Source organism: Symphalangus syndactylus, chromosome 6, assembly GCF_028878055.3.
Source record: "Symphalangus syndactylus isolate Jambi chromosome 6, NHGRI_mSymSyn1-v2.1_pri, whole genome shotgun sequence".
NCBI classification, from domain to species: domain Eukaryota; kingdom Metazoa; phylum Chordata; class Mammalia; order Primates; family Hylobatidae; genus Symphalangus; species Symphalangus syndactylus.
In genome coordinates this window covers 94893843-94915194 of record NC_072428.2, presented here as the reverse complement: position 1 = coordinate 94915194, position 21352 = coordinate 94893843, and the positions used below count along the sequence as shown (strand labels likewise).

The window sequence follows — 21352 nt, the reverse complement described above, 5'->3', positions numbered from 1 at the left end:
CACGGCTTCTTGGTTGAGCCCAGCAGACCAGCCCAGAGACTCACACTCCCAAGGAGATGTGTCCCCATGCTCAGAAAACACCCAGCCACAGGCTTTCTGTTCTTTCTTTTCTCTCAGTAATTCATATTTCTTTTCAGAGAAATATTTCTTTTTTGAGTTATGATGCAGATACTACTGAGATGTTCCTTACAAGGGGAGCAAAAACTAATGTGTCAAAGTAAACATTACAATCCCATCTGAAGACTTGGAATACTATGATATACTTGCTGAGATCTCTTCCATGACTGGCAAGACATGAGAACAATATTTATCTCCAAGAGAGAAGGTAAAATTACTAGCAAAGATGGTGCTATTCCTTCTAGAGCAGAATCTGTCAAAGTGGTGGCCTGTGGGTCTCCCACATCAGAAGTACCTGGGATGATGGTCAAAAAGCAGATTTATGCACACCACTGCAGAACTTCTAAATCTCTGTGGGTGAGGGGTCAGAACCTACATTTTAAATACTGAGAGTTTTAATCCTTTATCAATAGACATTTGAGAATCAGTGTTTGGAGCAGTGGCTCTCAAACTTTGCGGGGGCAGGTCTCAGAATCACCCAGAGTGCTTATGGAATACAGATTCCTGGGGTTCACCTCCACAGTTACTGATTTAGCAGGTCTGGGGTTGAAAATTTGCATTTCTAACAAGTTTCTGGGCAATTCTGCTGGTCTGGAGACTACATTTCCACTAGTTTGGAACAATTATAATAATTTGGTTTCATGTCAGTCAGGTGTAACCTACTTCTTGTCCTGGGGAAGCCCTCTGCATCAGGGTGTTGGAGGTAGTGGTGGTGCTGGGCTTGTTTTCTGTCTGTCTAGGAGGTGGGTGTCTGGGGACGCAGTTGTTGGGGCTCAGAAAACAACACTCAAAAATGAAGGCCTCAGAAGCAAAAGCTCTTCTCTGACCTTCACTTGCTCTCCTGTCTCCTAGTCCCATTCTCCCTCAAGGCTAGCCATAGAAATGATAATGGCAAAAACCACAATTACTTTTTTTTTTTTTTTTGTGATGGAGTTTCACTCTTGTTGCCCAGGCTGGAGTGCAATGGTGTGATCTTGGCTCATGGCAACCTCCGCCTCCCAGGTTCAAGTGATTCTCCTGCCTCAGCCTCCCAAGTAGCTAGGATTACAGGCATGTGCCACCACGCCCGGCTAATTTTGTGTTTTTAGTAGAGACAGGGCTTCTCCGTGTTGGTCAGGCCAGTCATGAACTCCCGACCTCAGGTGATCCGCCCACCGTGGCCTCCCAAAATGCTGGGATTACAGGCATGAGCCACCACACCCGGCCTAAAAAACCGCAGTTACTTTTGCATGAACCTAATAGAATCCCTCTTCCCCAAGGCTGGTCACAGAAACCAGAACCCTCTTTTTCCAAAGCCAGCCATAACATCTAAATATATTACTCTAACTTTCCCTCTGCTCTATCTGTATAAAAACTGGCCATAAAGGAATTGTTGTTTGTTTCACTATGGGCCATAAGGTCCCCATTCCAGAGAGCGTCCTGCCCCACACCCAGAAGGAAGGAAGGCTGTCTCAGAGAGGTCAAGAAGAATCTAGACAGAGAGGCCTTGCTGTGTTTCCCCACTCTGTCTGTTAGCATTAGATCCTAACCTTTTTGTCCAATCACATTTCTATATGGCTGTCCCTACTACTTTGTTGAACTTCTGCATAAAAATGGGCAATTTCCCCTGAATCTTTGGATCTTCATTCTGAAGGCTGCCAGGTATACATGTTAAATACATTTATATGCCTTTTCTCTTGTTAATCAATCTGCCGCGTGTTACTGACTTTTCAGTGAACCTTAAGTGGGCCAAGGGCCTTGACCCCCACACAGTGCAGGGCCACCCAGCCCCCAGGAGCCAGGCTGGTCTGTGCAGGGCCCTGAGGGAGCAAATTAATGTGTGTCTCTGTCAGATGGCCAGGCTCTGTTGGCTGGTTCTTCAGACTCTCGGGAGCTCAGTTAGTTCTGGGGTTTTCTCTATGGCAAGACACGAAGGCCTGGCCAAATCTAGAGCTTCTAGTAGTTCTCAGAACTAAGCTGGAGTAACTAGAAGCAGAAAAGAAGGCAGAGTTGGCTGGGCACAGTGGCTCACACCTGTAATCCTAGAACTTTGGGAGGCCGAAGTAGGTGGATGGCTTGAGCCCAGGAGTTCAAGACCAGCCTGGGCAACACAGTGAAACCCCATCTCTACTAAAAATACAAAAATTATCCGGGTGTGGTAGCACATGCCTGTAGTCCCAGCTACTTGGATGGGAGGCTGAGGTGGGAGGATTGCTTGAATCCAGAGGTGGAGGTTGCAGTGAGTGGAGATTGCACCACTGCACTCTAGCCTGGCAATCTGGCAACCCAGGTGACGGAGTGAGATCTTGTCTAAAACAACAACAACAAAAAAAAAACAAAAAAAGGCAGAGTTCTCATCATCACCATGGCTAACCAGGAAGCCAGCTTGGCATATTCGCATGCTGACATGCCACCAGGCCTCCAGGCTGATATTTTAGGATCTCAGGCCATAGATGTGCCCTTTCTTCTGAAATATGCAGAAAGTATTTCAGGCTGAGGCTTGCACAGACAGTGGGGTGCTTTGCTGTGGCTCAGGGGCAGCCCACAGGACTCCTTTCCTCCTTCCTTCCCCTTCCCCTTTTCCTTCCCTTTCCCTTCCTCTCCCTCCCTCCCTTTCCTCAGACACCGGCAGTTTCCAATTTGGTCACTAGAGGGCTCAGCAGGACAATGATTAACCTAGGAAAGGGCAAAGAAGGACCTGGAAGCAGCCTGAAACCCACCCCCTACTCCAAGCTGGCTGACTGTTTTTTGGGGGCTCTCCAGCAGAGGGAGAACTAAGGCAAAGAGCTCGTGACTCTTGCCTGCCTGCCCATCATCCCCAGCGGGAAGACCAACTAGTCTTGTGTGGCTGCCCAAGAATGCCATTTTCCTCTTCAAACAGTGCTACCGTTGTCACAGGAGAAGGAATGGTAACACCAGGGCAGTGATAGTTGCCAAGAAGGGCCTATAGTCCCCTTCCATTATCTCCAACAGCTGCTTCCCTCAAATGACATAGTGGATTGTCATCTTTCAATCTTACGTGAAGTGCCATGCAGAGGTGGCATCGAGTCCCCTTGTACAACCCTTCCAGCCAGATGAGCTGCCTCTTAGTCCCTTCTCTGCCAAAATTCTGGAGCTGAAATTCTATCCTGGTAATACTTTCTGAGGCCATAGTTCTTTGTGGTGCTATTTGTCCAGCGCATTAGAACCTAAGAAGTATACAAGAAATGATCCACCTCTGTGATTTTCCCTATTCTACCATATCCTGTCCTGCTCCTCCCACCAGATTTTGAATCAGTGTCAGATTCAGAGAACGCTGCTGCAGACTAGATGCGTTATTTTGGAAAAAGTTGTGTATTCGGCTAAACTTGATATATGAAAACCCAAATGGACCAAAATGTTAAATCAAGTGATGATTTTTTGCTCTCTAAAAAAGATTCATCATAGCCGGTCACAGTGGCACATGCCTGTAATCCCAGCGGCTCATGCCTGTAATCCCAGCACTTTGGGAGGCCAAGGTAAGCAGATCACTTGAGGTCAGGAGTTCGATACCAGCCTGGCCAACATGGCGAAATCTCGTCTCTATTAAAAATACAAAACATTAGCTGGGCATGGTGGCGTGTAGCTGTAGTCCCAGTTACTTAGGAGGCTGAGGCAGAAGAATCGCTCAAACCTGGGAGTCGGCGGTTGCAGTGAGCTGAGATCATGCCACTGCACTCCAGCCTGGGCAACAGAGCAAGACTCCGTCTCCAAGAAAAAAAAATTCACCATAAAAATGCCATTTACTTACCATGGAAAGAGAAAGCTCTGTTAAAAAAAAGACATTGCATATTTGGTTAATAACTATAATTCCATAATTTTATGTAAATGAAGGATGTATCTCAAAACTTTGCTGAAAGCTGGCGCGTGTGGGTTTCTATTCTTGCCTTACTGGCTTTTGAATTTTTCTCCGACTGCCTCAGAGACTTCCCTGGCCTTGTTAACTTGGTTAGCAATACACTGCAAAGGAGAGAATGTAACCTTGTTCACCTGTTGGGTCTGCTCAAGTTCCAGAGCACTGATCAGTGATATCTCAGGAAGAAGAGAAGTACATACCAGCAGGATAACCCCAAACTACTGAAATTGGCAGATTTGAGATGACCAAACTGGAGCTTGCCACATCTATCTGAGTTTGATAGGTCCGTCTAAAGGGCACAGGCTGTGTGTTCCTCATCTGCACCTTCTCCATCCTGTCCTTGTTCTTCTTTAGTTACAGAAATTCACAAGGCCCTTGCTCCTGGAGGCTGTCCCCATTTGCAAAGCCTGACTATAACTTTTTTCATAATCCTACAGTGGAAAATGGATATTGCTGAGAGGAAACTCCATGAAAAAAAGCCCGAGGTTGCTCACCAAACTTAGCATCATGTACTTTTGAAATCAGCTGCTTTCAAACTCATTTGACTGACAGATGAGGAGCCCAAGAGAGGCACAGCAACTTTCTCAAGCTCATCCAGATATTTCGTGGCAGAGCCAGGACAGGGACCTGGGGTCCTTTTCGGGATGTAGGCTCCTTCACTTTTAAAAGGCTCTCCTGGTAGTGTGCAAGAGATTCTCTTCCAGAGAGAAATGAACTGGGACATCACACCAAAAAGATGCTTTGATGGGAAGAGGAGGATTAAGCTTTAATCCAGGCTCTGCCCCCATCTTGGGCAAGTTAACTTTCTCTCTTGAAACCTTGGCCATTTTCTATGAATTAAGGGGTCTGGAGTGAAGGCTCTATTTCTAAGGACTCATCAGCTCTAGAATTCTGTTTCTAAACGACAGGTTGGGCCTCAACACTGCAGGGGCACGGGCAGTGCTCAGTCATATCTCATGAGAGCCCCTCTAATTTTACATTCTTGTCATCTCTTCCAACTAACTTGGGAAGTTTCCTGCAAATTCCCATTCAACACACACCAGAAACTTCAGTGAAATTGAGAACAAGAGGCAGTTCCAACCCTGCAATCACAGTCAGGATCATATTTTAAATGTTCCAGACATGCTGTTTGTTAGGGATAAATACCTCCTTCCCAATTTACTCTGTAAATCGAGTTTATCACATATTGAAATCACTCAGTTTGGAGATATAGGTAATGGAAAATCAAGGAACACCAGAAGGAACTGTGTGTGTGCACATGTGTGTATATGTGTGAACAGTACAATGAAGGGCCACTAGAGTCCATATCTGGCTTGAAACCCATTATTCTTTTTCCTTCGTAGTCACAGTTTTGTTCCACATATATACGTGTTTCCATCGCATACATATGTGTACGCAGGGAACATAATACATGAGAAGATGGCCTCTTTTCTCCATGGCTCATTTTAGCCCTGTTACTTGGCACAATGGTGTTTACTTTCACTTGGCATTCACTCTATGGAGACACCCACAGCAGTAATCCGCCAAAGGGTAGTGGCCCCAGAGAACGCTGCATAACAAATGACAAGGTTTGTACAGAGATGCCCACATGTGTGGTTCCGCACTCTGTAGTAGCATGTTGCAGTGAAAGTGTGGACACATGCCTAGAATCCTAAAAGCTGATCATCCAAGTGCTCATTGTCAGAGAACAATAACCAAACACATCCCCCATGACTCCCCAGCTCCTTCCCAGGGAGGTGCCAGGCTGACAGCTGCAAGTGCCAGGGATTGTGGGAGAGAGAAGTACAAATATAAAATCAGGAACAAAGACGGAAGATTTATGGCTTGAAAGCAGCAGTTTCATGCGGCCCAAGTGCTAAGCGCTGAAAGCGGAAATCAGAGAACAGCGGAGAAAACATGCGGGAACAGAAGGCAGAAGCGCACAAAACACAGCTGAACCCACAAAGCCATGCTCACACTTACATGGTGTGGTCTCACACTACCTTAGTTTGCCTTAAGCATTTCCATCATCTGAGAGTGTGGGAGGAAAAAACAGAATGGTTAAAGGTAAAATAAGAGCTCATACTTCGCTTTTTAAAGATTAAAACTAACAACGTCATTCCTGGCTATTCCATTGATGGTGTGCAGAGACATGCTTCGTGATTCACAGTGAGGAAAATCACAATCCTGAGAGCCAGACTGTCTGGTTCAAACTTTAGTCCGGCTACTTGCTGGCTGTGGGGCCTGGGCAAGTGTCTTATCTTCCTGTGCTTCGGTTTCCTAACGTAAAATGGGCCAATAGTAGCACTTACCTCATCACGTTTTGGTGAGGATGGAATGAATGACCGCATGGGAAATACTTAGAGGCCGGGTGCAGTGGCTCACGCCTGTAATCCCCACTTTGGGAGGCCGAGGCGGGCGGATCACTTGAGGTCAGGAGTTCGAGATCAGCCTGACCAACATGGCAAAACCCCATTTCTACTAAAAATGGAAAATTTAGCCAGGCGTGGTGGTGGGCGCCTGTAATCCCTGCTACATGGGAGTCTGAGGCAGGGAGAATTGCCTGAACCTGGGAGGCAAAGGTTGCAATGAGCCAAGATCGTGCCACTATACTCCAGCCTGGATGACAGCAAAATTGTGTCTCAAAAAAAGAAAGAAAAGAAATACTTAGAATATCTCTATTATTCTACAAGCCCAAGGAAAGAATATTCCTAGTCAATACCAAGCATTATCTAAGAGTTAGACATCATTGTTGTTTTTATTACTTTTATCTTTAGTTTCCTCAGGCAATACCACCCAAAGGAGAGGAAAAAGAAGTGAAAGTCAAGGACTTAGAATTTTAGATGCTCAATAAGAAAAATAATCAAGGGAAAAAGACAAAAGTTAAAAACACATGGATTGAACAATAGTTTCAAGTGTTGTTAAAATTCTTTGAGGATATCATTTCACATTCTGGATTAGCCTAAAGCAATTCAGAGTAGCTTTAAAAGAAAGATAAGTAAAAATCAATTGTACACACACAAATCAATTAGAACCCTAAAGCCTGGTTCACACTGGACGCTTCAAGGCTATGTACACATCCTCAGGTATTGCCTTGCCATGCTGTTGTCTTGCATTTTCTCAATTGCCTCCATCTAGTGCCTCACAGAGAACTGCTGAAAGGTGCCCGTGCATGGATGGGGGTTTGGGTGGTGGTGTAAGTACCAACTAGTTCATCAAGTCATGCAGGTGGGTGAACTTCCCTCCCCCATTCTTTCCCAGAACCATTTCATTAGCTTTGCCCTCACTTGGCAGGATATTGTGGTCAAACAGGGGAGAATGGGACACTTAGTCTAAAAGTACCTGCAAGCAAAATGCCCTGTGGATGACCTGGGCTTGAGTCTGTCTTTGCTGACCATGCTCTGAGTCCCTAGTTGGTCAGCACCAGGGCGCACCTAGTTCCGCACTTTTTCTCAATTTGAATCCCACTCTTTCCACCTCCCCGTGGTGCATTTGCTCATGCAGATGGGCCTATTGAGACAGATCTTATTTAAAAACATGTAGCATTCCTGGCTAACATGGGGAAACCCCGTCTTTACTAAAAATACAACAAATTAGCCAGGCGTGGTGGTGGGCACCTGTAGTCCCAGCTACTTGGGAGGCTGAGGCAGGAGAATAGCTTGAATCCGGGAGGCAGAGCTTAAAGTGAGCTGAGATCGCGCCACTGCACTCCAGCCTGGGAGACAGAGTGAGACTCTGTCTCAAAAAAGACCATCAAGGCTAGGAAGAAACTGCATCAACTAATGAGCAAAATAACCAGCTAACAAACATCATAATGACAGGATCAAATTCAAACATAACAATATTAACCTTAAATGTAAATGGGCTAAATGCTCCAATTAAAAGGCACAGACTGGCAAACTGGATAAAGAGTCAAGACCCCTCAGTGTGCTGTATTCAGGAAACCCATCTCATGGGCAGAGACACACATAGGCTCAAAATAAAGGGATGGAGGAAGATCTACCAAGCAAATGGAAAACAAAAAAAGGCAGGGGTTGCAATCCTAGTCTCTGATAAAAGAGACTTTAAACCAACAAAGATCAAAAGAGACAAAGAAGGCCATTACATAATGGTAAAGGGATCAATTCAACAAGAAGAGCTAACTATCCTAAATGTATATGCATCCAATACAGGAGCACCCAGATTCATAAAGCAAGTCCTTAGTGACTTATAAAGAGACTTAGACTCCCACACAATAATAATGGGAGAATTTAACACCCCACTGTCAACATTAGACAGATCAATGAGACAGAAAGTTAACAAGGATATCCAGGAATTGAACTCACCTCTGCACCAAGCAGACCTAATAGACATCTACAGAACTCTCTACCACAAATCAACAGAATATACATTTTTTTCAGCACCACACCACACCAATTCCAAAACTGACCACATAGTCAGAAGTAAAACACTCCTCAGCAAATGTAAAAAAACAGAAATTATTACAAACTGTGTCTCAGACCACAGTGCAATCAAACTAGAACTCAGGATTAAGAAACTCACTCAAAACCGCTCCACTACATGGAAACTGAACAACCTGCTCCTGAATGACTATTGGGTACATAACAAAATGAGGGCAGAAATAAAGGTGTTCTTTCTTTGAAACCAACAAGAACAAAGACACAACATACCAGAATGTCTGGGACACATTCAAGCAGTGTGTAGAGGGAAATTTATAGCACTAAATGCCCACAAGAGAAAGCAGGAAAGATCCAAAATTGACATCCTAACATCACAATTAAAAGAACTAGAGAAGCAAGAGCAAACACATTCAAAAGCTAGCGGAAGGCAAGAAATAACTAAGATCAGAGCAGAACTGAAGGAAATAGAGACACAAAAAACCCTTTAAAAAAATCAATGAATCCAGGAGCTGGTTTTTTGAAAAGATCAACAAAATTGATAGACCGCTAGCAAGACTAATAAGAAAAGAGAGAAGAATCAAATAGACGCAATAAAAAATGACAAAAGGGATATCACCACTGATCCCACAGAAATACAAACTACCATCAGAGAATACTATAAACACCTCTATGCAAATAAACTAGAAAATCTATAAGAAATGGATAAATTCCTGGACACATATACCCTCCCAAGACTAAACCGGGAAGAAGTTGAATCTCTGAATAGACCAATAACAGGCTCTGAAATTGAGGCAATAATTAATAGCTTCCCAACCAAAAAAAGTCCAGGACCAGATGGATTCACAGCTGAATTCTACCAGAGGTACAAGGAAGAGCTGGTACCATTCCTTCTGAAACTATTCCAATCAATAGAAAAAGAGGGAATCCTCCCTAACTAATTTTATGAGGCCAGCAACATCCTGATACCAAAGCCTGGCAGAGACACTACAAAAAAAAGAATTTTAGACCAATATCCTTGATGAACATCGATGCAAAAATCCTCAATAAAATACTGGCAAACCGAATCCAGCAGCACATCAAAAAGCTTTATCCACCGTGATCAAGTGGGCTTCATCCCTGGGATGCAAGGCTGGTTCAACATATGCAAATCAATAAACATAATCCAGCATATAAACAGAACCAAAGACAAAAACCATATGATTATCTCAACAGATGCGAAAAGGCCTTTGACAAAATTCAATAACGCTTCATGCTAAAAACTCTCAATAAATTAGGTATTGATGGGATGTATATCAAAATAATAAGAGCTATTAATGACAGACCCACAGCCAATATCATACTGAATGGGCAAAAACTGGAAGCATTCCCTTTGAAAACTGGCACAAGACAGGGATGCCCTCTCTCACCACTCCTATTCAACATAGTGCTGGAAGTTCTGGCCAGGGCAATCAGGCAGGAGAAGGAAATAAAGGGTATTCAATTAGGAAAAGAGGAAGTCAAATTGTCCCTGTTTGCAGATGACATGACTGTATATCTAGAAAACTCCACTGTCTCAGCCCAAAATCTCCTTAAGCTGATAGGCAACTTCAGCAAAGTCTCAGGATACAAAATCAATGTGCAAAAATCACAAGCATTCTTATACACCAATCACAGACAAACAGAGAGCCAAATCATGAGTGAACTCCCATTCACAATTGCTTCAAAGAGAATAAAATACCTAGGAATCCAACTTACAATGGATGCGAAGGACCTCTTCAAGGAGAACTACAAACCACTGCTCAGTGAAATAAAAGAGGATACAAACAAATGGAAGAACATTCCATGCTCATGGGTAGGAAGAATCAGTATCGTCAAAATGGCCATACTGCCCAAGGTAATTTATTGATTCAATGCCATCCCCATCAAGCTACCAATGACTTTCTTCACAGAATTGGAAAAAACTACTTTAAAGTTCATATGGAACCAAAAAAGAGCCCGCATCGCCAAGTCAATCCTAAGCCAAAAGAACAAAGCTGGAGGCATCACGCTGCCTGACTTCAAACTATACTACAAGGCTACAGTAACCAAAACAGCATGGTACTGGTACCACAACAGATATATAGACCAATGGAACAGAACAGAGCCCTCAGAAATAATGCCGCATATCTACAACTATCTGATCTTTGACAAACCTGACAAAAACAAGCAATGGGGAAAGGATTCCCTATTTAATAAGTGGTGCTGGGAAAACTGGCTAGCCATATGCAGAAAGCTGAAACTGGATCCCTTCCTTATACCTTATACAAAAATTAATTTAAGATGGATTAGAGACTTACATGTTAGACCTAAAACCATAAAAACCCTAGAAGAAAATCTAGGCAATACCATTCAGGACATAGGCATGGGCAAATGTCGACATCATGTCTAAAACACCAAAAGCAATGGCAACACAAGCCAAAATTGACAAATGGGATCTAATTAAACTAAAGAGCTTCTGTACAGCAAAAGAAACTACCATCAGAGTGAACAGGAAACCTACAGAATGGGAGAAAATTTTTGCAACCTACTCATCTGACAAAGGGCTAATATCCAGAATCTACAATGAACTCAAACAAATTTACAGGAAAAAAACAACCCCATCAAAAAGTGGGCGAAGGATATGAACAGACACTTCTCAAAAGAAGACATTTATGCAGCCAAAAAACACATGATAAAAAAAATGCTCATCATCACTGGCCATCAGAGAAATGCAAATCAAAACCACAATGAGATACCATCTCACACCAGTTAGAATGGCCATCATTAAAAAGTCAGGAAACAACAGGTGCTGGAGAGGATGTGGAGAAATAGGAACACTTTTACACTGTTGGTGGGACTGTAAACTAGTTCAACCATTGTGGAAGTCAGTGTGGTGATTCCTCAGGGATCTCGAACTAGAAATACCATTTGACCCAGCAATCCCATTGCTGGGTATATACCCAAAGGATTAGAAATCATGCTGCTATAAAGACACATGCACACGTATGTTTATTGCGGCACCATTCAGAATAGCAAAGACTTGGAACCAACCCAAATGTCCAACAACGATAGACTGGATTAAGGAAATGTGGCCCATATACACCATGGAATACTATGCAGCCATAAAAAATGATGAGTTCATGTCCTTTGTAGGGACATGGATGAAACTGGAAACCATCATTCTCAGCAAACTATCGCAAGGACAAAAAACCAAACGCCACATGTTCTCACTCATAGGTGGGAATTGAACAATGAGAACACATGGACACAGGAAGGGGAACATCACACACTCCGGAGATTGTTGTGGGGTGGGGGGAGGGGGAAGGGATAGCATTAAGAGATATACCTAATGCTAAATGACGAGTTACTGGGTGCAGCACACCAACATGGCACATGGATACATATGTAACAAACCTGCACGTTGTGCACATGTATCCTAAAACTTACAGTATAATAATAATGAAAATAAATAAATATGCCAGATAGTAAGAAAAAAAAAACCAAACAAAAAAAACCATGTAGCATTCCATGAAATCAGATTAATGGGTTGTCATCTCCTTCTGGACACCCAATTCCTTCCCCTCCAATACCTCCTATCTGATTGTTAGCTTCCCATTTCCTGCTTCCCATCTGGCGCTCTTCTTACTTCTCTCTTTTGGTGACTTGTATTCATCACTGGCCCGAGATAGTTTTCAGAAGAGAAAGTCCAGGCCTCTCCTCTAAGTTTCTTTCTGCTCCTTATCACTTATTCAAAGGCTTGAAAGACCATGTTGGCTCTTTTCAGGATGTGAGTATTTGGATGAAGTGACTCGATTGATTATATGAAGTTGGGTGTCAGAAACACCATTTCAAGTGAGAAATGAAAAGTGACCTTCTGATGGAATACAGAGAGGAAGAATGTTGAGGAACACATCAAAGTCCATTGGGGAGCCTTGCCTAACTTTCCAGAAAGGGTGAGTCACAGGCTTCCTTGGCTCCCTGAAACACAGAGGGCAGTAATGTGCTCAGCTTCCATCGAGGTGCATTCTTCCACCACGGAGGTGGAAGTGTGCGTGTTTATCTGTGGTCTCACACTGTCGTGCTCTGAGAAGACCTCTGCTTTGAGCAGGGTTTTAACCTAGATCATTTAAAAAATATGTAAATGCACTCTAGAGTTGAATTCCCCAGCTCAATAGCTGCCAGCTGGGCTGCAGGCTCCCAGAGTCTGGGCCTGGGTTTTAATTTCTTGGGCAGCCTCTCACTATGTCAAGTACAGCATGCCCCACGCTGCAGGAAGGGGTTAGGGCTGCCAGGAACGGCAGCTTCATCTGTCTGGCAGGAAGGTTGGCTTTTTAAAGACATGGTCTTAGATCTTTCCAATAAGAGGTACTGTTTCAAGGACACAGATTATAGTGCTCATGCTCTGGAACACAGAGAGACACCTTGATCTGTTCAAACCTTTCTGAAGGGATGCTATGTATGTCATCAGAATGCTGCTCAGGCAAAAGTGCAAACAGGCAAAAGAGGCAGAAGATACTTAGAGAAGCAAAGACATTTTCAACCAGAAAAAGTAGGTATGTTGAATTGGTGTTTGCAGAAATTGAGACATTTAAACGGAATTATTAAGCAATTAATCAAATTATAACTAGGCTAGGAAATACAAGATGATTTCAAAGGAAATCATTTTGAATAAGTCATTATCTTGCTTTGGAATAATTACCTGGCATTATCATCTTGCATTTGGTTGCACAACAGATGAAGAAGGTCATTATTTTGACAGAAGAGATAGAGGCAGTTACGCTTTTTGTGTTGAGGAGACAAGCAATGCCACATCTCCTGGAGTGTCAGTGAGCTCATTAGCCTGCAGGACCCCATCTGGAGGGCTGGAGTTCTCAATGCAGTGAAGACAGCCATGACATTATCATCCCATACACTGTGAGTTTTAGTCAAGAGTTCAATGGCAGTCATTTCTAAGGTCTGCTCTGGGCTCCAGGGCCCAGTCCCTTCCCCAGGCAAGCCATGTATATTCCTAGGTGTAAGCTGTCAGGCTAGGTTTTGGTGGGTAGCCCATGTAGGAAAAAGCCCCCCCTCACCCCCTCAAAAGGTTTTACCACTAGAGGAGGAGCTGATGTCTGAGTAACCTTGAGAGTATTTTGCTGTGCTATGCTTAACTCATCAAAATGACTGATTTTTTTTTTAAAGGATTGTGTCTGTGTGTGAGGAGGTTGATCAGAACAGAGATGCTGGTTATGTTGGGAATAGTTTAGAAACTGATTTTAAGCCTCTATAAAAGTGCTGTCTAGGACAGATGAAATATTCATAGTGGGGGAAGGTAGGGAGCATAGAGAGAGAGGAGGAGAGGAGGGGGAGGACGAGTTCGAGAAAGGGCAGGACAGGAAGTGGCTCCCACTGGATCTGCACCGTGATGAATGAAGCCTCATCCGGCCTCTTTTATCTCTCCTTTTGCTTTCTCTGGTGTCAGGAGTGGAGAAACTATTTGCCTTGAGATCTGCTGAAACAATAGAGGGGCAATGAGGATCACATCAATAAAGCATCATTCTTTTGAGGGAGTATAAAATGCCCTACTCTCTTTTTGAATTAGTAAGGGGAACATAAAACTCAAATTGGTGCAAAAATTATTTTAAAGATCCGTCCAGTTTTATGTTATAGCTAGTAAAAAGAGGCAGTTGAGAGGAGAGAAGAGAGGTAGAGAGATAGCCAACAGGCAGTGAGATTCACAGAAGGAGCAAAGAAGAGATAAAAATGAAAGCTCTGCACACAGAAAGTCATACATGGGAAAGCAGACACGTAATGGCTTAGGGACAGCCACACACAGGTACCCCAAAAGACATGCACACACACACACACACACCACATAATGCATCGTAATACATATTGACTTGAATCAGTATCGTTTGATCATTCAATTTTCCACAGACACAAACAAGGATGCAGTGTCCTTATCCATGCCCCTAGGATGGAGAAAATAAGTCGAGATGAAGATGGGCTTTATGCAGAACGTGGACTGCAGGCCACTGAGGAAGGTTCTGTCTTAGCTACGTAGTCATGTCTCCTGAAAAACCTCTTCTAGGTCTCCCTGACCCCTGAAAATGATCCCTGGGTTCATAGGGGTGGTATTCCAATTAAGGCAATGGGACGTATTTTTGTGCATTTTTCTATAAGATGGGAGAGGATTTCTTAGAGAAAAGGAAGATCAATGCCCCTGCCAAAAGGCAGCCGAGGCTTGCTGGCACCATGCATGTGTGGGTGAAGCATACTTTCCTCTGTGCTATGAGCCAACGGACATGCCTTTTACCATCATTGCTCCTACTGGAGAACTTTGTTCACAGGACTCACTAAATATAAAAATCACTCATCATGGCGGCTCAACTAATGAGCTGATATTTCATTTCATAAGCTTATTTATTATACTCGAAACATTAAAAAAAGACAACCTTTATGTTTCTATTTGATTTATTCAAACTTGAATGAACTGTGGTTTCATTCATTTAGAATGTCAGAAAAACCACGAAAATGTTCTTCTGAGTATTTCTTTTTATTTGGGTGATTTTCACTAAGCCCTGGGAATTTGGGTTCTATAGTTTAATTTCCCACTTCCTAGGTAGTAGTAGATAATAGGTGGAATGCTGAGTATTGACTGATTTTCCTTCAAATGCATCACCTCCTGGATATTTGGTGTTCAGTGTGGGGAGGGTAGCAATAAAAAGGACAGAAATGAAAGAAACTGGGAGTGGTGGCCCCTGTCTGTAATCCCAGTACTTCAGGAGGCTGAGGTATGAGGATCACTTGAGCTCAGGAGTTCAAGACCAGCCTAGGCAACAAGGCCCTGGTCTCTACAGAAAAAAAAAAAAAAAAAAAGGAAAAGAAAATTAGCATGGTGGCATGTGCCAGTAGTCTCAGCTACTCTGGAGGCTGAGGCTGAGGCTTGAACCTGCAAGATTGAGGGTGTAATAGCTGCGATTGTGCCACTGCACTCCAGCCTGAGTGACAGAGTGAGAGTTTGTCTCAAAAGGAGAAAAAAAAAAACAAAAAACCCACAAGAAAAAACAAAAAAAAGAAATGAGAATCCTCAAGAAAATGATTTTTAATTGAGAGGCCTTTCAGAGAAGGAATACAAGATAGTATTGTAATTTAGTGTTAGAGTCAAAGTTTAGGGCTGGATGTGTACTTGGTAATTTTCCAGTCCAAATGTTATAGATTTGTTTCCTAATCTATAAAATGAAGCAAACTGACTGGATAATGATGATAATATTAACATCATTAATAATTATACTTAATTATTAATTATAATTGTCAATTAATCTTAATAGTATAACTGTAATTAATTTTAATGATCAATTAATTAATATTAATTATCCAGTCAACTTGCTTCATTTTGAGATTAGGAAACAAAAACTCGGAGGACAAGTGAGAGCCTGTTAGGGACAGAGTTAGTGGTAGTCCTCCTGACTCATGATCCAGGACAACCCCACCATATTGCTTCCCATTTTCAATAGAAGAACAAAGTTTTCTAAGTAATACACCCATCAGGTAATATAAGTAATATAGCCAACCTACCCTCTGAGTACAGAGAGAATATCTTCACAAGCAAGTGTTACAGGCGTGAGCCTCTGTGGACAGCTGGAAATGTTAATTTAATTTTTTTTCTTTCTTTTTTTTCTTTTTTAAGGCAGAGTCTTGCTCTGTTGCCCAGGCTGGAGTGCAGTGGCACGATCTCGGCTCACTGGAACCCCCACTTCCTGGGTTCAAACGATTCTTGTGCCTCAGCCTCCCAAGTAGCTGGGATTACAGGTGTTTGCCACCTTGCCTGGTTAATTTTTCGTATTTCTGGTAGAGATGGGGGTTTTGCCATGTTGGCCAGGCTGGTCTCGAACTCCTGACCTCAAGTGATCTGCCCACCTCGGCCTCCCAATATGCTGAGATTACAGGCATGAGCCACCATGCTTGGCCCCCAAATTATTAATTTTATAATATAAAAGAAATTCAGGTTTCCAATCTGCCATATAGGTGGAAACCCTCAGGATTTCAGGAATGGAGTTCCATTGGCTGAAATGCACTTTATACACCTCAACTGGCCTTGAAGGTTAGTTAAGCTCCCTGTTTTACAATCTCACCAATTTAACACTGCTATCCTGTCCGCCCTCTGGGGTGACAGGTGGCTAAAACCACATTTAGATTTTCCTCCGAGGGGAAATTTCTCTCTCTTTGATGGTCTCACTGTTCTGTGTCTCACAGCCTACTAGGAACCTGCAGGGAGCTCCCCTTGGGAGTGTCTCTTCTCTGCCTACCTGCTTTCATCTACTCTGGGGTCAGAATATTCTCTTTAAGAATTCATTCCCTGGTGGAAATGTAAGCATGCTAGAATTTATTCTGGGCTCTTACAGCATTGTTTCTGTTTTTGCTTTAGACATTATTGAAAGTGATTTTTTAAAAAATGAAATGAGTCCTGGTACTTACTACATTATTTTGGTTAAAAAGGTGAAGCAATGTTTCTCTGTACTTGCACATTCCAACACAGCAGTCCCTAGACACATGTAGTTATTTAAATTAATTAAAATAAAACACAATTAAAAATTCAGTTCCTCAGTTTCACTAGACACATTTCAAGCACTCAAAAGCCACGTGTGTCTAGGGTATGGAATTGGACAGAGCAGATATAGAACATTTCCATCACTGTTTTGCAAGACAGTGCTGCTTTATAACGCTTACTATGCTTTAGTCAAATTTGAAAGCAAGCTGTGTACTTTGTTCTACAAGTCAGATTCTGGAAAAGATACAATGAAACATAAATAAGTCAGCTACAGTCAAAACTCATCTGTAAAATAATTAATAAACAATATAGTTGGAATTCTGGGTGTCTTTATATTCAAGTCAGCCACACGCAGCCTTATCACTTAATTTAGATTCTAATGAAATCAGACTTCATTTAAATGGAGATAGAGCTACAGTGGCAGCTCTTCTCAATGGAGGTGTATATGTTGGGTTAGGAGCAGAGATGGAAGTACACAGCAAAATGTATCAGAAACACCTGAGAACTTGCACAGAACTAGCCATTTCCTCCCTCCCCAGATAGATTAGAATTAGTTAGAGAGGGCAAGTATGGCACAAAGGACTTCTGTCTTTTGAAAAAGTTCCTCAAATGGTTATATATTTTTACCAGCCGTATCCCTCCAGTTGAGAACCAAAAGGATGGCTAATTGCAGAACAGCAAGGGTCATTGTGGTAAGTTATGCCCGTAAGTCCTTATGTAGGTTAAGCTCTGATTACTGGAGCTGGTTTCATGAGCAATTCTGTACTAAGTCTAAGTAAAGTGGGTAAGACTTCTGGTTAACAAGGTTATATTGTTTCTTAATATAACATGTTTATATAGTTTCTGAAGGTTATATTGAAGGCATGCTAGCATTAAACATTTATTCGTTCAAGAATCACTTATTGAACATCTAACAATGTCTATCAAACACTGTGATAAGTATTGTGGAATATGGTAAAATACGTAAGCAATGGAACTGGAATGTGGCAGCTAAGTTCCTGCATGGGCTTTGAGTTAGACCGAGTTTAAAATTGGTACCTTCTATAGGGTGCAGTGTATACTGCTCAGGTGATGGGTGGACCAAAATCTCACAAATCACCACTAAAGAAATTACTCATATAACCAAACACCACCTGTTCCCCAATAACCTATGGAAATAAAAATTAAAAAAAATAAAGTTGGTGCTTTTTAGCTGTGTGTCCTCAGGCGAGCTACTCAACCTCCTCAAGGCTCAGTTTTTGCATTAAATTGGGGATAATGTTAGCACTTACTTTATGGGATTATTAATGAGGATTGAATAATATAAAATACACAGGGAAGATTTAGTACAATTTAGTGACTACAGCATTAAAGGGTATATAGTTTAGTGCAGAAGATAAACCTACTTAAGCTACACTCCTCCTCACTGCAGATGGCTGGTTCAATTGATAATGAAAAGTTGCTAAAGAAGTCAAAGGTGTCTTTATAGCAGCATGATTTATAGTCCTTTGGGTATATACCGCACACGTATGTTTATTGCGGCACTATTCACAATAGCAAAGAGTTGGAACCAACCCAAATGTCCAACAACGATAGACTGGATTAAGAAAATGTGGCACATATACACCATGGAATACTATGCAGCCATAAAAAATGATGAGTTCGTGTCCTTTGTAGGGACATGGATGAAACTGGAAAACATCATTCTCAGTAAACTATCGCAAGGACAAAAAACCAAACACCGCATGTTCTCACTCATAGGTGGGAATTGAACAATGAGAACTCATGGACACAGGAAGGGGAACATCACGCTCCGGGGACTGTTGTGGGGTGGGGGGAGGGGGGAGGGACAGCATTAGGAGATACACCTAATGCTAAATGACGAATTAATGGGTGCAGGAAATCAACATGGCACATGGATACATATGTAACAAACCTGCACATTGTGCACATGTACCCTAAAACCCTAAAGTATAATAAAAAAAAAAAAAAAAAAAAAAGAAGTCAAAGGTGTAGGTTTGATCCCTGTGTGGTCCAATCAGCTCTAGGGTAGATCAGAGGTCTCTGCTGTTAGCCCAGCCATTCCACAAATGTGCCCAGCAGGGAATCAGGGTAATGGCACATGGACAATCAAACATGAGAGCTGAGGGTGATCCAGGATGAAGTCATCCAAGTTCCTTCCTTTAGAGACAAGTAGACTAAGTTGCAAAATCGAAGTACCTTGCCAAACTTTAAACACAACCCATCGGTGGCAGATCTGAAGCCAGATCTCAGGGTTTCTGATTCCCTACCCAATGTTCATTGTGCACACATTGAATATTTCCTAATGGAACAGAGATCTTCATCACCATGAAATATTAGAAAAGATCCTCATCTTACTATTATCTGGCCGTGGGATTATTTTCAAACACATTTTCATTAGCTTCAGAACCCAGACACAAGACTGGGTGCAGTTTTCATTTGTTGTCAGAGATAAACTGACATCCTACAAGCAAGCCATGGCTCCTAGGAGCAACTCTATGTAGACTAACAAACCAAAATAGTCAAATATTCTTGAGATCCAGTTTGTTGTACATCCCAAAAGTTAACTGGCTCATCTCTGCTCAGCAGGGGTAAATCCTTCAGCTCTGGAATATCAGAATGGGTAGCAAAGCATAGTGAACTTATAAAAAACAGAGTGCCAGAATGTAAGACCCAACCTTCATGGCACCGTAGCCCTGATATGATCTTTCTTGGACTTCAATTCTCAGGGCCGATGGTCAACTTTTGCTTCCATCACTGCTTTCATCCTGTTACTCCCTAAGAGCACAAATGGTGAAAGAACGGTAGGCTTTTTAGATGAGAGTTTGGTGGCATCTTGGTAGTTCTTCCTGCGTGGCTGCATGGGCTAGCTTCTTCCAAAGACAATAACTGCCTCAGCATATGGGGCCAGCATGCCCAGTGACAATAGAAGAAAGCAACAAGACAGCCACGGAGTACCTTTAAAAATGTAAATCAGATGTCCCTCCCTGTTCACAAGCCTCCGGTGGCTCCCATCACAGAGTAAAATCCAAGCTCCTTTCCCTGACATATACGACCTATAGGATTGGGCTCTTGTCTACCTCCCCAGCTCCATTTTACACAACTCTCTACCGACCAGTCAATCTGGCCTCCTTCCTGATTCTCCTTCCCATCTTAGGATCATTGCATGTGCTCTTCGCTTCTCCTAGAAATCTTTCTTATTGTTGTGGTCAGTTTCTCTGCATGCCAGCTTAAATATCAGATCTTCGGAGGCCTTCCCTGAACATACAACTGAGGGTAGCTACTTGGTCACTATTTAGCATACTACCCAGGATAAATTCTCTGCATAGCACTTTATAATTTCTAATATTTTCTTGCCTTTTACGTTTATTTATTTTCTGTCTCCTCCCATTCGGGGAAAGGGGAGGGAGAGCATTAGGACAAATAACTAATGCATGAGGGGCTTAAAACCTAGGTGACAGGTTGATAGGTGCAGCAAACCACCATGGCACATGTATACCTATGTAACAAATCTGCACGTTCTGCACATGTATCTGAGAACTTAAAATTAAAAAATAATAATTTAACGTACAGATCAATATGAAACAATGGTCAAATACATCATGTGAAGTGAGCCATTTTCATTATGAAGAATTTGATACAACTTTTGTAAAAACAGATTCTATGTGTATTTATATATATTTGTATTCATAGAGAATACATTACAAAAGGCTTCATCGCAAAAAAACAAAAAAAACAAAGTTCTGGAGAACAGGAACTTTGTCTACTTAGTTTGCCATCTCCTAGAACTGTGCCTAGCACATAGTAGGTGCTCAATAAATATTTACTGAGTGAAATGAATAGATGGAGTGACTGCCACTCCAGGATTATAGCTCATCTAAGCTTACCTTCTTGCTGGTGCTGTTGTGCCTACAGAGAATCTCCTAGGCTCTGGACGTTACCTGCCTAGATGCAAAGTGTAGGGCTCCATGAAGAGCAAACCTAAAAATCACTTTGACTAGAAGAACACACAGCAAACGTTGGTTGATGGAACGATATTTAAGGAGCACTTACTCTGTGCCTCATACTAAGCTCTTCATGAGAATTAACTCATTTAGTCTCAACAAACCAATCAGGTAGTCAGTATTCTCATTCTCATTGGTTAGGATCAGTAACCTAAGGTCCGATTGATAAAATGTATCACCCAAGGCTACGCAGCTGGTAAATTGAAGTGTCAGGACTCGAACTCAGGACATCTGACTCCAGAGACCACACTGGAGGTTAAACTGCTACGGAAAATTCACAATAGAACCTATACTGGTGAAGAGAATGCAAAGAAGAAAGAATGACATAAAGAAAATGTGAATTTACAATGTTTAATGAATATAAATCAGGCTGATAATGATTTCCCACCTGCACCAAAATAAAAGGCACCTCTCTCTACCTCTCCAAGGTTACAATGGACCTAAGTGATTAGAGAACAATTGAGATGAACAA

General features: G+C 42.3%; 1 protein-coding gene across 3 annotated transcripts in view; it reads right to left on the bottom strand.

Moving 5' to 3' along the window:
• Positions 1-21352, bottom strand: part of LHFPL3 (LHFPL tetraspan subfamily member 3) — a 598000-nt gene that overhangs the window by 59292 nt on the left and 517356 nt on the right. Inside the window, exon 3 of one of the 3 annotated variants that reach the window (XM_055283532.2) lies at positions 5933-5980. The exons of 1 other annotated variant lie outside the window; for it this stretch is intronic. In XM_055283532.2, the coding sequence (XP_055139507.1) occupies positions 5964-5980 (17 nt within the window). In that variant the 3' untranslated portion in view covers positions 5933-5963. The remainder of the gene's footprint in view (positions 1-5932; positions 5981-21352) is intronic. One more of the 3 variants, XM_063641597.1, reaches the window with a different exon arrangement.